Source organism: Nelusetta ayraudi, unplaced genomic scaffold (genome assembly GCF_046127955.1).
Source record: "Nelusetta ayraudi isolate G7.1 ecotype Tasmania unplaced genomic scaffold, CSIRO-AGI_Nayr_v1 ptg000042l, whole genome shotgun sequence".
Classification (NCBI taxonomy): domain Eukaryota; kingdom Metazoa; phylum Chordata; class Actinopteri; order Tetraodontiformes; family Monacanthidae; genus Nelusetta; species Nelusetta ayraudi.
Genome location: NW_027466092.1, coordinates 8,539,395 through 8,558,395, shown reverse-complemented (window position 1 = coordinate 8,558,395; position 19,001 = coordinate 8,539,395). Strand labels below are relative to the sequence as shown.

At 44.7% G+C, this 19,001-nt stretch overlaps 1 protein-coding gene across 7 annotated transcripts; it reads left to right on the top strand.

Moving 5' to 3' along the window:
* Positions 1 to 23: 23 nt before the first annotated feature.
* tdrd7b (tudor domain containing 7 b) lies at positions 24 to 18,998 on the top strand. Of its 7 annotated transcripts, none has more exons than XM_076034079.1 (21): positions 24 to 348; positions 2,112 to 2,186; positions 2,316 to 2,522; positions 2,641 to 2,785; positions 5,459 to 5,669; positions 8,326 to 8,408; positions 8,759 to 8,967; positions 9,623 to 10,003; positions 10,407 to 10,711; positions 10,799 to 10,991; positions 11,549 to 11,660; positions 11,768 to 11,970; positions 12,046 to 12,180; positions 13,200 to 13,283; positions 13,445 to 13,579; positions 13,677 to 13,787; positions 14,775 to 14,923; positions 15,016 to 15,236; positions 15,844 to 16,057; positions 16,215 to 16,375; positions 17,356 to 18,998. In XM_076034079.1, exons 3-21 carry the CDS (start codon positions 2,316 to 2,318, stop codon positions 17,574 to 17,576), a joined length of 3,480 nt encoding a protein of 1,159 aa, XP_075890194.1. In that variant the 5' UTR covers positions 24 to 348; positions 2,112 to 2,186; the 3' UTR covers positions 17,577 to 18,998. The 7 variants fall into 7 exon arrangements, with proteins under 7 accessions (XP_075890194.1, XP_075890193.1, XP_075890196.1 ...); XM_076034078.1 differs by having other exon boundaries at positions 24 to 385; XM_076034081.1 differs by lacking the exon at positions 2,112 to 2,186.
* Positions 18,999 to 19,001: the final 3 nt, after the last annotated feature.

Below are 19,001 nucleotides of genomic sequence, written 5' to 3'. Positions count from 1 at the left end.
ATCTGGAACAGCTGAAAGAGAGAGAGAAAAAGAAGCTTTTCTGACTAGTTAAATAGCACGGATTCATCTAATTTCCTTGTGTACAGTACTGCACAAGATTTAGTATTAACAACCATTCCTGGTCACATGGTTGGGCGTGGGTTCCCTAACCAGGTCACCTGTTGTCCTCTGCGCCCCTCCACTGACATGGCATTTAATTAGCAGAAGCACATATATCGGACCAATCAGGTGACTGAGCAGAGCCTGCGCTCTGACCGGCTGGCAGATACTGCTAGATACTGTCGAGGACAGTTCGCCGGCCGTTGCCCAGCCTTGCGGCGGAGGCAGCACTGTCAGCTACCGGAGCAGGTCTTTACTTCTCCCTCCCTGTCTTTTTATAAGCAAGGTATAACTTTTAGTAGCATTCAATTTGTAGTAATTACAGTATTTTGCTAGAAATCCCCCCCACCCCCCGCAAGTTCGTATTTTTGCCTGTTGCTTTACTCCCGGTTTGGATGTTCCGAGTACATTTTAAGCTAGTTTAGTTCGCACAGTTGTATTTCCGGTTCGGACCTTCAAAGTTTAAATATGCTTTACTCGTGGAAGGCATGTAGTTTTATTTCGAAATCGACAACCATGATTTTCCGGTGTCGGTGTAGTCTTTTTAAGGTAGCTTTTCAACTAAACGTCAGAAGGATTTCGCTGGATTTTACCATCTGTATCGGTGTTTTAGCGGACTGCATTTCTCCTCTGGAACATTCTTTCACTCGTTGTATCATGGCCATTTAGGGGAGAAAAATACCCAGAGAATGTAAAAGTCAGGTGAACTCCATCAAAAATAGTTCGATCGCGATGGAGGGTGTGGAGTTGAAGTGTGACGCGTTACGTCATTCATAGTTTGTCCCGTCTGTTGTCGGCGCTGGACTGGACATATCAACAGGTGGTCGTACTGTTTTTTAATGTCTAAATAATGCTGCTCCTCTTACATTTCTTTTTTTTGGAAGACCTGTCGTTAACACTGTCAATGATGGGTCTTTCTTCAAACTTTCAGTTTGATTCAACTTTTATTCGTTAGGCTGTGCATTGTAAACAAATGTGTCTAAATGCATCATTGTTGAGATAGACGGCTACATTCTGTGGAGGAGCGAAAACACCCCAACACTTTAGTCGAAAGGTATTTTTTTGCGCTCTGAGTGGTGACAACTCACGGTGTTGCAGTGGACACTGGATAGGTCGCACAGGGCGTGTCTCCACGTCCCCAAGAGTCTGGAATTGTCATCATTACAGACCGTGTATGGGTTATTTGGTCAAATTATATGGGTTTTGGCGTTCTGTCGGCCCTGCATTCTTTGCTTGTTCTTTTTGTCCTGCGTGCATTGGTTGTTTGTAAGTGAGGTATGTTTCTCTCAGCTGTGGAGCAAAGGGTTGTGCTTTTTATCAGCATTGAAACTGAAAGTGTGTCTTTGTAAAGAGGTGAAATGTAACAGGGTGTGTCTACTGAGCCGGGGCAAATTAGAGGCATTTCGAATCCAAAACCCTTAACAATGAACTGCAAGAGATTTCCCCCCAGGAAATAAACTCTAGAGCTTCGTGTTTTGCCATGTCCTTTGAATATACTTTGAGAATATGTCACTTTTATTCAGTCTGGGTTATCAGCAAATCAAAACAGACTGTATTTGTAGTAATCATACCTGTTTGACATGTCACCTCCTGACTGTTGGAATTAGCTCAGTTCAAAGTTTTATGGTTCTGTATCATGACTGGTTGAATTGCCTCAATTGTAAAAAAGTAGGGGTGTGTAACAATATCAAAATCTCACAATGCAGTAATTGCTGTAACAAGTCCAAGGCATAGATGTCTATGTTTAAAAAGAATGCAAAAAAAAAGTTTTACAGACTAAACAGCAACAACAATCTTTATGAGTGTTTGAATTTTAAACATTAATACATGTTGTGTTGTTTGTTATGTATCCAACAACAGTGTCTGTACTGTTTGCCACCCTTTCTCTTTCGTTTCTCCACTCAGTGATTCAGAATTCTCCCACTGAATTAAAAAGTTGGCAGAGTATCCAAAGTCACACAAACCTTGCATCCCAGTTTCCGCTCACTGCTCTTGTTGTCTGCCACTTTCAGTAAACTGCTAGATCTGCAAAGTGGGCGGAGCACAAAGGATGATAGGCATCCACCGAAGATGCCGACACATCCTGAGTGAAAACTTTTTCTAAGCGTTTTGCATGATGCAATCACTGACCTTTTGTCTAAAACCTTTTTTGACTTTTGTATTTACATAATATCCCCCCCCTTTTTTTTTTGTTTTTTTTTGTTTTTTTTGTTTAGATGGCTGATGTAGAGCTGGTGAAGAAAATGCTGCGGGCTGTTCTGCAGGCTAACAAAGGTGGCGTGTCGCTGTCCCGCCTGCAGTCCGAGTACAAGGAGCTGACAGGGGAGCAGATCCCACACAAGCTGATGGGATACAGTCATCTTGACGCACTGCTAGCAAGCATGCCCTCCCTCGTGCGCACGGAGCGCAACCGCTCCGGAGAGGTGTGTGCAAGCTCTCACATTTAGGAGTCCGTCCTGCTGGGAGTTTACAGGCGGTTGGAGCTGGAGCTTCTCTTTGATGTTTGACTGTGTTCCCGCCCGTGTGCCTCTGTTTCTTCAGATGCTCTGTTTCACCTCAGGGGCCAATGAGTTGGCCCATGTGGCCAAGGTGGTGGCTCGTCAGCGCAGCTCCAAAAAAACAGGCCGACCTCACCTGGTCAACACTCACATGAGAGTTAAGCCGGCCGCCCAGCTCGTCCTCAATGGTAGGGTTTTTACTCATGTTGTGTGCAAAGAAACTAACCTGTGGTTTTCAGAACAGATGTTGACTCGGCTATCATCCTTTTCATCCGTGGTCACAAATTCACCTGTATGCCTGCGCTAAAAGAAGACATTGACTGAATTGAATTTTTTGTGATAGGTTATGTTTTAGGTCAGAAGTCCATTATACCAAATGTCTTCAGTTTAAAACACATTTTATAGTTCCAGAAATTAAATAAAGACGAATATATAACCTTTTCTGTGTGATATCCCATATCCCTGATCTTGACATTTGATTCAATTTGATGTCAGAACAGTTTGTTACATTGTAACATCAAGTTAAATCAACTGCATTGTCATTGTTAAACATTTTTAACAGCTTAGAGTTTTTGGGTTTTGTTTTAAACCACAATGGAGAGAGGCTGCAGTGGGCACCACTGAGAAAAGTTTCCCATGTTCCAGTACTGTGATGGTGCATTTAAAACTTTCTCCACTGCAGCTTTGCAACGCTGTCGCTGGATGATTGACCCATTTTCTCTGCAGACCTCATTGTCCAAGAGCTTAAAATATCACAGGTTTCACTATGAAGACAGGTGTATGCTGACTTTGCACCAACAAAGAGCTCCTGCTTTTTAAGAGAACAAAATAATTCTGTACTAGGCAAATGCACACAAGACAATGGACAATTACTCATGCAAACCCAAGCAAGGTTCCCTTGCAGTGCGAGCACCTGCGCTAATTGCCGTGCTGTGGAACGCTAGCCAAGAGTGAGAGCAGGTGGCGGCAGGAGGTAGTGCAGGGAGGGAGAGGCTGCAGAGGAGCAGAGTGCCGGATGGAAAAGAAAGGGAGGACAGTGAAATGGAAAGTAGGGAAGAGATGTGCGTACGGTGGGGGAGAGAGAGTCTTAAAGAGAGAGAGAGAGAGAGAGAGGGAGAGAGAGGAGGGAGGGTGGGGTGTTGCGATGAGAGGCTGTTTTAGCCTTTAACAGCTGACACTCAGCTGCAGGCAGAGACCAGCTGATTCTCTCTCTCTCTCTCTCTCTCTCTCTCTCTCTCTCTCTCTCTCTCTCTCTCTCACTCTCTCTCTCTCTCTCTCTCTCTCTCTCTCTCTCTCTCTCTCTCTCTCTCTCACACACACACACATCCCCACCTCAGCAGGGTATTGATATTCAGGGAGAGACAGACCGGGAACTGTGCTTGTCCACGGTGGTGAGGTGACGTGGCATCTTCTCTGACTGTGCGTGCTTGTCTTTGCCTATATTAGCATGTGGATCCTCTCTTCCTTTTCTCATTCTGGTGCATGTGTTGCGAAGCCCTCGATGAATCAGCGGGATGGCTCGTCATTTCACAGGCTGCCGTTAGCTGGTAGTTGCGTCGCCTCAGTGGTGGCTGGCGGACGCGGCCGTAGTTTTCATTGAATTTGTTTTGACAAGAGCCAGACGTGGCGTGAGAGAAGAAAGTTCCAGACCTCACTGAGGGACGCGGCTGAAGGACGGCATCACGGCCGTGGGGGAGGGGCTGCAGGGGTGAGGTGTGGGAATGGAAATGACGGGAGAGTTATGAACAAGGAAGTACATCACTGATGTCACTTCACAAAACTGTGAGGTCATGCCGGCAACACTGTGCTCGAATGATGTAATGCCAGTGGGAGGGGCGGGATTGGGGGGGGGGGGTTGCTGGTTGCTCCTTGGCTTTGGGATGTGAATAGCATGAAATGACACATAAAAAGAATTGTCAGACTCAAGTAATATTTTCGAACAATACACCTTCACTACGTTTTAGCATTGTGTAGCTATGCAGTATTGTCAAGACATATTAATAGAGGGAAACAAGTATTTTACCTTAAGATATTAAATACTTTTTCTCATTTCTTCCAAGGGCCATATTGTATTCAACTCATGTCTTTAGTTATTATCATCAAACAGAAAAAGAAAAGTTATTATCTCAGCACCTCCATTATTAATTGTCCAAAATCCCTTAACAGCTCTCCAGAAAGCAGCATATTTAGCCCTGTGTTTATTGTCTTCCACAAAAATGCTAAAACTGATGCTTCACCAGCATTAAAGAAACATCAATGCCTCCTTCTAATTTCACAACGGCTCTTTTTAGAACAGAACAGTGTTTTAGCACACATTATTCAAAAGGTGGAGCAAGCAAAAGAAGTAAAGAATAGACTTGAAGAATTATCTCATTTCTGGGGAGATGATGGGCTGGTCAGGGGCAAAAGGGTGAAAGGTCAACCAAACAAATCTCTGTCTCTTTCCATTACTTAAAACGGTTCTTAGCTGCTAAAACTGAGAAATATCACTCTATTAATGATTTGTATTTGCACACTAGCAGGGATGCAAATATAACATATTCTGACCTGCCATTTAATTTCTTCTCCCCGTTGAACCAAAGCTCCTCAGACAGAGTTTTCCTGTCTCTAGGTTTCCTGCTTTCCACCTGTGTGTGTGTGTGCCAAACTAGCTAATTGTCCACTCCACTAATGCTCACCCTGGACTCTCATGGGTCGATCTGTTGCTCTAAAGATAGCTTTTAGGCTGTGCCCTTCAGACACATTTACCTGTCTCAGTGTGGCAGCATGTTTGCCTGAGTCAGGTTGTGTGTGTGTGTGTGTGTGCGTGAGTGTACGTGTGTTTCTTGGGTCCCTAATTTCACTCTTCTTTCTCTGCGCAGCCAAACCTCAGACCTCTCTGAGGCAGCCAAACCATCGTGGCCGAGGTGGCAATCGAGGTGGTGGGGGCTGCAGCCGAGGCGGCGGCCATGGAGACTTCAGACAGGCGAGGGACGTGAGGGATGGCCAGCCAGAGAGCAAGCCTGGAGGGCACCCAAACAAGACAGCCAGTCAAAGTGCAGCCAGCAGGAAAGGCAACCCACCGGGAGAGAAGTAAGTGAGGGGGATGGTGAGCGTCGCCTCCAGAGATTTCACATTAATGAGATTTTGGATCCCAGTAGGACAAGGAAGTGACTGTTTGGAATGTTTCGATATTGAAAAATAATACTGGAGGAATGTGTGAAATGAACCCAGCAGTTCTCTCACTCTTATTACGGTACATTTCCTGTTTATTGACCTGACACTCCACACGGAATGTTTTGTATTCTTTGGATTATTACACCTTCCTTTTGATAAAGAGCCAATGGCAGCTGAGACAAAACTTGGAAGGTGATTTCAGAAGCCTTCACTCTATCATAGTGGAGCAGATCAGTCAGCAGATTGGTTACTGCTCACTCTGCCAGATACTACAGCTTAACACTTCCTGTCCTGTCCCATCAGCCACCTCGTATGTTGCCGTATAGCACTGTGTGTAACTATCCTCTAACCAATGTGACTTGACTAAGAGCAACTGGCTGCAGTTACATACTCAGTTCCTGACAGCTAAGAGGAAGCTGATTGGTTATACAGTCCTCTAAATTTTATGATTGCTTTGATAAAAACTTGAACCCAGCTGCCATGCAGAGTTAGAGGGCTCCAGGTCTTCCAACAACCCCCTTTTAGATTCTGTTTCCATTTTCTGTCATCACGTTCTTCTCGTCTGCTGCTGTGTGTCGGTCTGGTCTGGAGGCCCAGTTCCACTGTGGTTGTGATTATTCAGCACTGGGTTGCCAGTGCGCTCGCTGGATTATTCTGGTTTTCTCTCTGCTGCGTCAGCACGTTTCCTCTCCCAATCGTCCCAATTTTCTCTTGGAAAAATGGCTCCTTTCGCCGAGTTCTGCAGCCCCTCTCTCCAAGCTCTTCATTTTTGCCGAGCTGTGTCGCTCGGGTTCCACGCCGTCACGCTGATTGAATTAAAAAAACAGATCAGGTTTTCACTGAAGAAGCCATTCAAAAGCGTCACAAGATGTTATCTGGGCTCTCTGTTCAAACAGTGAGTCAAGATTAATGCAGCTCATTGACTGCTTCTCCCTCTGCCATCCATCCACTGTGAAAACAACTGACATCAGTTCTCTTGTCAGTGTCACCCTGGGTGTCCCGTGCATGGCCGCTTCAATGGGGCAGCAGGGTGGGAAGCCCGGCGCGTTGGCAGGCAACACGAGCCCAGTGCGGGGGGGACGCCAGCTCAACTAATCCCGGCTCTATTCAGCGGTAGATTAACGCTTCTAAACCGACACAGAGTGAATCAGCACATCTCTCTGTGTGCCTCCAGATCGTCCAGCGGACGTTTGTGCGCGAGTGCGCGTCATTTGTGTGTGCGCATGAGATTCCTGGTGGCACAAGCAACACGTTCAGCAAACAGAATGCACTCTGGCCATTTGTAAAGCTAAAAAGCTAAGGGGTGGTGCAGCCGTGCGCCGCAGCTGCGTGTCTCAGGATTCAGTGTCAGTGTCACTCATCGATTTTGCCAGCCTCCAAAGTGTTGGAGTTTATAATCAATCGCCTTCCCTTTAGTTGTGAGAAAACCTGGAGTCAGCCACCGGAAGCTGCAAAGAAACAGAGTGACGCAGAGCCAAGCAGCTACTGAGGACTTTTGCAAATTGTATCACTGCAGCAGCATTTTTATCAGAACTCGATGGGCATTATCACATTAAAAGAACGTAAAGAACTAAAGGCTCTTCCTGACACAAAAGGTCTTTCCTTTTATAATAGTTTACATCAAGGTGTTGCTATTCCAACCATAGGTGCTTGGTGTCACCGTAAGGTGAATGCCCAGCACCAGTGGAGATCCTCAAACTGTTATAGGTTTGGCTGATCACCTCCCAGTTATTGACTCCCCCTTGCAAATGCTTTGTATGGGCTCTTTAACAGATGGAGGTGTGAGATGTTTCCAAAGGATGTTGAAGAGGTTAGGAACGTTCATACACACGTTTCCCTTGAAGGCTCAAATCTTTAAGTGATCATCAGTGTGCAGATGATATTTCAGTTTGGACTATTGGTATGATAATCTTAATGTTGCATAGCATGTTAAGTTCTGGTCTTTTGGGTCATACTCTCATGTTCTTTTTGTCATGTTTCACATTATGTGTAATCTTGGTTCTTTTCCCGACACTCGTCATAGCAACTTTCATTTCATTCATTTAATTCAGCGTGAAAACTGAAAACTGAAACGCTTCAAAGTTGACAAACAAACCAAATGCGATGCAGTTAATTGTCGCAGATGCTTTGTGTTTACTCCAGACAATCAGTCTTAGTTAATCCTCTTCTAATCTCATCATTGGCTCCAACAGTCACCAAGAGAAGCTGAAACAAGTCAGTAAAAAGGATAAGACAACCGTATTAGAGTGGTAACCTACTTTTCACATGCAGGATGACAGAGCACATGTGGCTGGAAGTCTGTTTCCCGTGTTATTGTGTGTGTTACCAGGGTGAGACAGGAGTTTTGACTGAAGAGGAAATTAAAGGGACATCTAAACAAAGTAGTTACTGTTTTCGCTGAGGGGACTGAGGCTGAACTTTCAAATAGAATTACAGAAATTACAGTCAGAGAGTGAACTGCTGAATCCCATGATGCCAAGGATGAGGACGTCTGTTGAAGGCGTTGTTAAAGGTTTTAATCCTTGGCGACACTGCAGCCACTTCTTCTCCCTGCTCTGCTTGTTGTGTTCAGGTCGGACAAGAGGATGACCCTTCCATCACGCTTTCAGAAGGAGGTGCATGCTCACCTTTCCAGGAACTCCCAGCCGGTTGGAAGTAAGTAAGGGGAAACTGACTGACATTGCCCTTTGTGACATCACAAAGGACTGACTTCAGCAACTACATTCTTGTTTTAAAATGAAGCTAAAATCCTCTCCCAGGTGAGTGTCCCTCCTCCTGGCCTCACAGTTTGACTACACTTGAAGAATGACCAGAATGTTACATTCCATCTGTTAGCTGCATAACTGCAAAAAAAACCAAAACTGCATAGTTTGATGGGACATGCTGGATATTTGGGATTCTTATGATCTCAGACTTGTTTACCATCCATTTCTATAATTTGGGGGGGGGGGAACATGCATTTGATTCTGCCGTTGTTTTGTCTCTATTTCCCCATGGCTCTGTAGCACCCCTGAGTCTTCACGAGAACCCCTGTTCAGACAAGGGGGCGCCGTACAACCCTCAGCAGGTCCAGGGTCGCATCAGGGAGATCCTCGGCAAGTACAGCAATGGTTTCTGGGTGTCAAAGCTGCCTCAGATCTACAGAGAGCTGTACAAACAGGAGCTGCCCACTGAGACCATCAAAGACCTGGAGACCTGGACCCACATATGCACTGTACGCACCACCTCCTTAAGAGTTTCATTTCATTCATGTGTGGCTAAATACAAACCCTCTTGCTGTGTGGTGCACCACCATGTCACACTTTTGTGTCCATTTTACAGTTTTTTTATTTTTTCATGCTCGAGCAGTGGAATAGCATTGAACATTACACATCATCTCCAGAAAAAAAGAGCATATTTAAACCTCAGTTTGTTTCATACAGTGAGTTGAGGTGATGAGGTGACGTCTTATAGAAGAAGCCGCAACTGGCTGGAAGTGTTGCCACCAACATGGGCGATCTAGCATTACCATATGTGACAAGGCAAAAGTGTATTTTCTGCCTCGTGAAGAGACGTGTTGAGTTCAATAACAGATTAAAGACACACATTATTGTCATTATTATTAGAAAGCATTGGAAATTCAATCTGCATAATATGGCCCTTTAAAGGAAAGGGTGAGCATCTATCATTCTTGATGGGTGGAAGTCAATTATCCCTTATTAGTGTGTACAAAAGTGAGACAGACAGACCGATACTTTATTCTTCCCCGAGAGAAATTCACAAATAAGACAAAGTCTGGTAAGATTTGAACCACTGTCTCCTGCATTCAACGTGCATCTCTGACTCTCTGAGCTGTTCTTCAGGTGAAGGCTTCTCATTTCATCTTTCAGGTGGAGAAAACCTGCAGCAGTAACCCATCAGAGCTGCTCCTCTACCCAGCCAAGGAACAGGCCACGGTATTGTCCACCTTGCCATCCGCCAGCCCAAAGTCTTCCTCGGCGTCTTCCTCGGCGTCTGCCCCGACCTCAAGCGTCCCCTCGGAGAAACCCTCACCCCCTCCCGCCCAGCAGAGACCCCCCAGCGCCCACCTGACTCGCTCGGGCTCCCGCTCTCCTCAGTCTCCAGCGTCTTCCTCCTCGTCGCCCAGCCCGCCGTCCTCCCCGGCCACTCTCAGCCCTGACCTGAAGATAAAACTGGAGGAGCTGCTGGAGAAGTACTCCAACGGTCTGTGGGCTCACGCTCTACCCAAGCTCTTCCAGGACACCTACAAAGTCAGTATGCTGCCCAAACCATCCAATATGTCACCGCCTCAAGACTCTGAATCGATTCATGAGCTGTTATTAAATGAAATTTCTTGTTGAGTAGTAGTCTTTTAATTTCATTTTACAATGAGTCACGTTTTTCTGTTGAGTGCCATAATTTGGCAGCGAGTTCCACTCTTTCATTGCTCTAAACATACAGTAACTGTCTTTTGCCCCGCTGTTTCAGATTTGGGCAAGGTAAAGCAGCCTCCAGTGGCATGTCTTGTCGCAAAATTATGATTTCCAGCACTGAATGATAATTTTAGTTCTTGGTCTCTTGGTTGTGATGAAATAGTCTGGTTGTGAAGTTCACGTCTATTTTTCTTACCGCACACTACTTTTTTTTTTTCTATTTTTCTTTTTTTTCTACAAGATGAAACTCCCTGGACACGTGCTGGAAAACCTCCATCTCTTCAACGACTTCTGCACCGTTGACTACCCGATGCCCGACAACCCCAAGAGGGCCATTTTGTACAGGAGAAGCAGTGCAGGGGGCGGCGGTGAGGACGAGAACTGTAACAGGAGAAACTCCTCAGCCAGCGAGGAGGAGCTGAAAGTGAGGCAGGAGCTCGGCCGCAGGCTCAGTAACCACGCAGTGCCTTCCCTCCAAATCCCCAAAGAGGAGTACCCCTCGGTGCTGGTGGTCGAGGCCAGCAACACTAATGGAGTCATACTCCGGTAGGAGACGACCTCGTGTGCTGACGTCCCGGAGAGAATAACTTGCTCACCAAATCCCTCAACCGTCGGCGTGGCCTTGTTTCTCAGGTACATCGGCGAGGGTTACTCCCAGGCTCAGGAGTCCATGGAGGACGAGATGAGGGAGTTTTATGGGCCAAAGCAAGGCGGCGCCTCTCCCCTGCAGGCACCATCGTCGGGCCAGCTGCTGGCCGTCAGGGCTGAGGAGGAGGAGGAGATTTTGAGGGCGCAAGTCTGTGAGGTCATGGTGGACAAAGTCAAGGTGAGGCGGCAAGGAGACGCCCGCTGCAATAGCCAATATAGAAAACTCTCTCAGCAATGAATGTAAAAGTAGGGTTGATAAACAATGAGAGGAGAGTCCAGAAGAGTTAGCCATCTCTGCAAGTCAGCTCAGCCTACACCACATGGGCAAACCAGATCAGGGTCTTAATGTCACAGTTTCGATCTCTAATTCCAACAAGCAGCCATTCCAATGTTCATTTTATTCTGGGTGCAAAGCAAACTATTTTTTGTAACTCACTAACTGTACAGTCTGTGACAAGAAGTGGAATCGCATAGTAAAGTCACCATGTGGTCTCGCTGTTTCGTGCTTGTTCAAGAAAGAAAACATTACATTTTTATTTTAATAAACATTTTTCCTGTTTCAGATTGTTTCAGCAGTGTGTTTTACACACGTATTATTTGACAGGAAGTCACATCTTTTACTGTCATGGAGCTCTGCATCACAGGTAGTCTGCAGGAACTTCTGAAAAGTAACTTCTCTCTCTCTCCCTCTCTCCCTCTCTCTCTCTCTCTCTCTCTCCCTCTCCCTCACTGTAGGTCTACTATGTGGATCATGGCTTTTCAGAGGTCGTCAACAAAACCAAAGTCTTTGAACTGCATGAGAAATTCTTCCAGCTGCCTTTCCAGGCAACCAAGTGTAAACTTGCAGGTGCCTCCACAAGGATCCGTTCAGTAGTTTGAACTGCAATGCCGAGGACTTTGCCGGCTCAGTTTGATGTGATGTGTCTTTCCCCACACGTCTGTGTGTGAGTTCAGGCCTGGAGCCGTTCTGTCAGGAGCCCGAAGTCTTAAAGAAGTTTGAGTCCATGGCGAGCGGAAAGATCCTGTTGGCTGAGATCCTGGAGAGAGGTCCGGTCCCCCTGGTGGTCCTTTACGATACGTCACATGACGACGACGTCAACATCAACGCCGTCTGCATGAAAACCCTGCAGGACAAGACTCTTGCCAGCCCGTTAAAGGTACAGGAGAGTCTGCACACGTGTCTGGAGGATTTTAGTCGTGTGTGTGCTGCTAACTTTTCAAAATGTCTTCAGGTGAACAGCGCCTACATGAACGTGGCCATCAGCAGCGTCTGCTCGGACGGCACCATCTACTGCCAGCTCCCCTCCAGAGGCCTCGCCAAGCTGACGGAAATCCTGGAGAAAATAGAGACGTACTTCCACTCACAGGTCGACTACATGCCGCAGCTCATATTTCAGCACCTTTTATGGGAGCTTGAGTGTTTCCTCTTCATAGCTTTTGGAAATAGATGTTTTGAAGAAACTATACTCCTATTTGTTATTTTACTGTTTCAGCCAGACTTACTCAGTTAAATTTCTTCTCCGGTTACTGTATATTTTTGAGACTGATTGTTAAGACGCCTCATGTATAGTGTGGCATCTCTGTAGTTGCAGCACTAGTCTTATAAATTGATACGCAACAATATCAGCTGCCCAGTGGAATGGTTCAATACTTGAAGTACATTTTAATTTTGTTTGTTGGCTTTGTAGCCAAGGGCTTGCTTCCCAGTGCCACTAAACACAGCCTTTTGTCAAGTGTCTCTTTAAAAGAACCAAACATATAACATGTCATTTTGTTCCCGGGAGAGCACTGCCAAGTATGTTAACTCTACTTACATGTATGAAACAAACAATTCATCTCAATTTTCTAATTTAATCTTTTTTTTCTAAAATAAATTAAGAGGTGTGTACTTGTACTGATACAATCTGGACAGTGAAAAGGTTTGGGCAGTAAACAGTGTAGAGTTAAACTCACAAATTGACCCTGAAACTCATTTGTGATTGAATGTGGGCTGTTGAACCGTACATGGATGCTGCGGGCAGATTGAGATTAAGTCGATAATCTGGAGTTAAGACACTGCCAAGCTACTTAATCCATTTGCCACAGAGCAGCGCTGCCTCTTTTTTCAGGTGCACCTGTGTTGCCCTTGAAAGCCCACAGTTGAATTTCAGTCACACGTCAGTGTTTAGGCAAACACAGCGAGAAGCCTGGAGCTGTATTTACCAAGGCTAGAGACTCCCTGTTTGATGAATAATAGATATGATACAGCTGTTGACTTTTTTACTAACCTGACTTCCATTTTCTTGACAACATCAACCGACAGTTAACCAACCATCTGAAGGAAGCGCAGGTTAATCAATTAAATGTAACATTTATCTTTGGTCATAGAGTGTTTTTTTCCATCCAGGTGACATCAGAGTTCCTGGTATCCAAACCCTTCTGTGGGAAGGGATGCTTGGCTCGCTACAAAGGCAGATGGTCCCGTGTTGAGGTGAGGTGGCGCTGTTTCAATCAAAATCCACTCAAAGCTACTGCTGAGGGAGTGCTGCTGTGATAAACTGATAATATTCAAGTTTGATAACGCCTTTAAATGATATTAAAATGGGATGAATCAGTTTGACTACCGTGTAAAATGAAATGTTCAACCCTCAGATCACCAACCTTCATGGCAGCAGAGTGCTGGACATCTTGTTTGTCGACGTGGGCGTGCAGGCGTCTGTGGAGGTGTTTGAGTTGAGAGAGATCCCGACGCCGTTCCTCCGCGACCTGGTGTCCATCCCGCCTCAGGTCAGCGCCTGTGTCCCCATCATAAAGCAGCCGAGTGCTTCGCACGATGCTTCGCCGCGTGGCGTCAAATAATGTGAGCCAAACGCCGTCTGTTTAGGCGGTGAAGTGCTGCTTGGCAGACCTGGCGGTCAGCGTGGGCTCGTGGACTCCAGATGCCGTCCAGTGGCTTCGAGAAAAAGTGCTGAACACCACAGACTGCAGCATGAAGGTAAACAGACTTTTGTTTTGTTTTACCTCTGCTTCCGTCACTAGAGACATGGCAACATAGTTAGTGACATAAATATTTCTCATTCATTTGGATCAAATCACTTGACCTAATTTAAACCGGACATTAGTGAAGGAATGTCTCTAGTCATAATGCTGTCGAGACCAGGATTTTTTTTTTTACGTGCCTTTTGGCTTTTTTTTGTTATTGTTTTCAGACCTTTTGTCAGTCACATAACCTTATAATTGTTTGCAATGCATTATGTGCATTTGTGGGTACGTGGTTTTTTTTTTGCACTCTTCAAGTTTTTTTTTCCAGCGACGGTCAAACAACAGGGCAACATAGCGACTCCAGCAGTGATGATAACTTTACTGCAGATAGTTTCAGATCCCTTCATGAACAATGATGTAGGCAACACTGATGATGATATCTTTGGATATGAGAGTATGCTACAATGTATACTACGATGATGACGTAGAAGAATTTCGCTGCTGGCCAACAGAAAGGAAGACAAAGTACTCTTTATTTACCTCTAGGGAACACTTTATATACCGGTATACATTTTTTTTTTTATCCTTTTGAGCCTTGTGCTATAAAGTGCTCAGTCATTTTTATTTATTACTTAAGTTTCTTTCTTATTGTTTCTTTGTTTGCAAACTAGTGTTGCTCCTCTTTGTTGTGTCTTTTTTTCCCATAGAATTTTTGGGGTCATTTATTTCATTTGTTTTATTCAGTCACTTGAGTGTATTCAGCAAAATTCACTCTTCCAATTTCTTTCACCATAAAGTCTTTAATAGTCCAAGTTAGTTAAGTTGTTCAGTTACCTTGATTTAAAAAAAAAAAAATCAGTGTAAAGAATTTGATGATGTAAATATCTGCAAGGATGTTTTCTTTCCTTTTTGTTTGGTTTCTTTTCTTTGTTTCATTTTCACACTCCTCCCTCACTCCACCACCACCTTCACACAGCTCTTTTTGTTTGTCTTGCCCAAGGTTGCTAAGGTGGACGAAACCAAACACTGCAACCACGTGCACCTGTTCACTGACAAGAACTTCCACGATCCAACGCGCAGCCTCAACCATCAGATGGCTCAGTCAGAATTGTTAAAACAGCGACCAGATGTTTTTCTGACGAGCCACAGGTGTGATAGACCTTCACCTTTATCAAGCCCAGCTGAAGACTCTTCCATGACTTTTCACTCTGAACCTCTTGTTTGCTCCTTTCACTCCACAGCCCGGCTAAGATTTTCACCTCCAAGAATTCCAGCACCAGTACCTCCAGTAACGGCAGTCCGACATCAATCTCTGCAGCAGCCAAGCCTCACCTCAGGAGGGCTCTGTCAGGACCCAAAGAGGTCACTGGAGGCAGCACCACCACCATCATCCCACCGGAGGCGCCGTCGTCCCCCACTTTGGCTCTCAAGCTGCCGCCGCTGTTGGATTTGCCCTCTGCAGGTCTCAAAGATCTTTACAAAGTTCACAGTAACAATGAAGTCGCCTGTGTGTTAACGTCATTCACTCTCGTATTTAACCAGACGTGGAAAAACTATTTGCATTGTGTACTTGAGTAAAAGTCTGGATACTTATGTAAAAAAATACTCTGCTTAAAGTTAAAGTACTGATTCAACTTCTTTACTTTAGTATAGAGTAAGAAATTGTAGGTTCTGAAATGTACTCCAGTATTTTTTTTTGCCACTAATGAAACAATACATTTGTTGATCATTTTGAAAAAATGAAAAAGTTGTGACAGACGAATCTGGACTGAGCTGACCAGAGGTTTAACATCTGGATCAAATAACTCCACTTCAAGCAACAACTATACTGAAATACTTTGAACAGAATTTGTAAATTTTAAACACAAAAGTAACAAGCATGATTTTCCAAAGTAATAAGTAGAAAGTACACAGATCTGTGTACAAATCTAGTGAGCAAGTGAAAAGTTGTCAGAAAAAGAAACACTAAGAGTGAAGTACAGATACCTGAAAAACCTACTAGAGCACAGTAACAGAATACTTGCACTTTGTTACTTCCCACCTCTGTCTTCGACCTACTCCAAACCCAGAACATCTCTCACCTCTCAAATCCACCACAGGAAGCAACATGGACGTTTACGTGTCGGTGGCGTGCCATCCGGGACACTTTGTGCTGCAGCCGTGGAGAGACATGTACAAGCTGGTGGTGCTGATGGGCGAGATGATTCTCTACTACAACAAGACGGAGCAGAAACCACTCAACGTAGAGAAGAATCAAGTGTACGCCGCTAAAGTAGACAACAAGTGAGTCAAGCCTCGGTTCAGCTGCATGGGCTCACTTTGGTCCGACATTGTAACCACCGTGTTTTTTCCATCCCTCCTCCTCTTCCTCCTACTCTTCCTCCTCCTCCTGCTCCTGCTCCTGCTCCTGCTCCTCATCCTCCTCCTTCTCCTCTCCCAGTTGGCATCGAGTGCTAGTGAAGGGAGTTCTGACCAACGGGCTGGTGTCCGTGTACGAGTTGGACTACGGCAAGCACGAGTTGATCAGCTGCACCCAGCTGAGACCTCTGATCAAAGAGTTCAGGCAGCTGCCGTTCCAGGGAATCACTGCTCAGCTGGCCGGTGAGTGGAGTTCCAACACAGTCTGCTGACAGTTAAGTGGTAAAATGTATGCATGCCGATTCATTTAGGTAAAGCTAATGAAATTGAGGGTAATGTGTGTGTATAATTGAGATTTAACATTTTTTCAAGAGTCTATTTTGGACACTAAGAAAACGGAAACAATTGCTTTTGCAGCAAACTTGAATATTTTATAAATAAGGATTCATTTGTAAAACTTGGATACATGGATACGGATTTCATGTATTTATTTTACTCATGAAATATGCACTTTCAGTATTTTTTGCAATGATTTAAAAACAGTGGTAGTGCAAGGAAGCGTATGCATGTAACTGTGTAACCTCGTACAAAGGTTCAGTGTGAGAGTAATAGATTGTCTCAAAGAATGACAACGGTGGCCCATGCAAGTCCACTGGTAAAATGTCCTGTTTGCAGCGCTGAGAAAAACACAATGCAGTTTAGTGATTTTGTTATTCATCCATATATTCAACGCCAGTATTGGCCACATGTGTTAGCACCTGAATAGCTAACACTAACGCTAGCTGCTGGAAGGAGTACTTCCTTCACTTTACTTCACCAGTCAAATGCATATTGCAGTCTGTCCAGCTCACACTGGCATTTCCAGCCTTTTCTCCAGAACTATACTCACTTTACACACTAATCCAGAAATTGGAGCGAAAGCGTGCTAGGAATAGCAGGAATACCATGAGGGACAGCAAAAAGTGAAATGTAAATATATTATTATTAGCAGCATTTGATGTAATGCAGGATGCTGAGAGCCTCCAACTATAAATGCGAAATACACTCTTCGGCTGGACTGTCTGCAACCCCCTCAAAACCCTTGCTATATGTATCTATCTTTTATGTTACTGCGATTATACGCTTACACTGCTATATTAATGGGCACTATAATAAGCCTTTGCCAATAAATCTTGACTAATTTCACACACCACAGCTTTAAATGGACCTCTGTCTCTCTCCAGGGCTGAAGCCGAGGCAGTGGTCAGAGGAAGCCTCCATTGTTTTCAGAAACCACGTGGAGAAGAAACCTCTGGTGGCCCAGCTGGAGGTGGTGCACGAGGCGGCCAACCCCTGGGACAGGAAGCTGACGGTCTTCCTCGTTGACACCTCACAGGAAGAGAGGGACATCTGGGTCCACGACATCATGGCCGAGTTTGCAGAAGAGCTGACCAATGAGCTGTAGTGGCTGGTTAATAGCGTCAGAGTAAGTTGTGAATAGAGAAAAACAAGAGTGTATTTGGAAGGAATGAGGAAGAGATGTCTGAAGGGAAAATGCAGTGGAAGGAGGCCTGATGGGAAAATACAAGTGTAGCGACTTTGTTTTGTTTTGTCTGCGACTGTGCATAAAGAGATGTTGTGGTTTTGACTGCAGTGCGACTATTGGGAAGTATTTTCATTCATGATGCAGAGCTCAGCCTCATCATACAGTAACAGCAATGTGACAGCCTTGATATACGCCGCCGCCTGTGTTGCATTGCGCGCTACTATTCCACTCAGTTGGTGTGTAACCCAGCTCGCAGCGATGAGGGCGGACCCGGCTCGATGATGTCAGCATGCTCCTTCAAACCCCTGACAATGTGAGTGCCCTTTATTGTGCATTAAGCAAAGAAATTAATCGTGCCGAACAGGCAAGCTTGGCAAAAAAAAAAAAAAAAACACGTCTTCTTCTAAGTGAACAGAAGTGCGAGCCAACATTCCGTGAAAGACAGAGAGGCAGGAGTCTCTGCGAGAGTGCAATGTTTACCAGGAAAATTGACGGTACGGCGAGTTTGTCGGTTTTAATAAAGGGAGACAACTTAAACCCCAAATGCTGAAATTAGTGAACTTGTTGCAAGTGCATCCTGAGAATGTGCAGTACAGAAGCTCACGCTTAAGATCCTTCATGGAGTCAAAAACCTGAGGTTGCCGATAACCAATAACTGTTAACTATGACCAACTGTGAACAAGATAAGTTTGATTTTCATCATAATTATAATTATTTTTATTGGTTGTCTTTTAAGGAGCAGAGACTTTCTCTCAAGCAGGAGACCTTTAAGACCAGTTTCTTGACCAATCCGCTAGAATGCTGCTCCCAGTGTGACATTGACAGTGACTCAGTCTCTGTTCCATATTACTCTGCTTCTTGTCTGACACTGAGCGCCGATTTCCACACGGTTACACGTGCTGCATGTTTCAGATCTAAATTGTATGCAGACATACTTGGATGCTCGGACAACATTAAGCGTACTGAGTTACTAGCAGTTAAGCTTCTAGACCTTTTTTTTTCTTTTTTTTAATAATGTGATAAAAATGTGTGTGGTTGGTCCCATTGACACTAGTAAATGTTGGCCTGGTGTGTGTGATTTTCTTTTCTTTTTTTTAATTGTGAAATGTGACTCCTGTGACAGATTCACTCACAGTTTTTGATGTGCAAGTACTCAATTAATTCTGACGCCAGTTTACCCAAATGTCGAAGCTGCTCTGTTAACAACCGACAATAAGTTTAATTTATATTTAGCTTCTATTCTCTAGATAATAATTAAATAACCTATTCCAGTTGTGTTTAACAAAACCCAGAATGGACAAAAGACTTGTTTTTGGAATAAAGCCTGTTTGGAAGGTTTAAGTG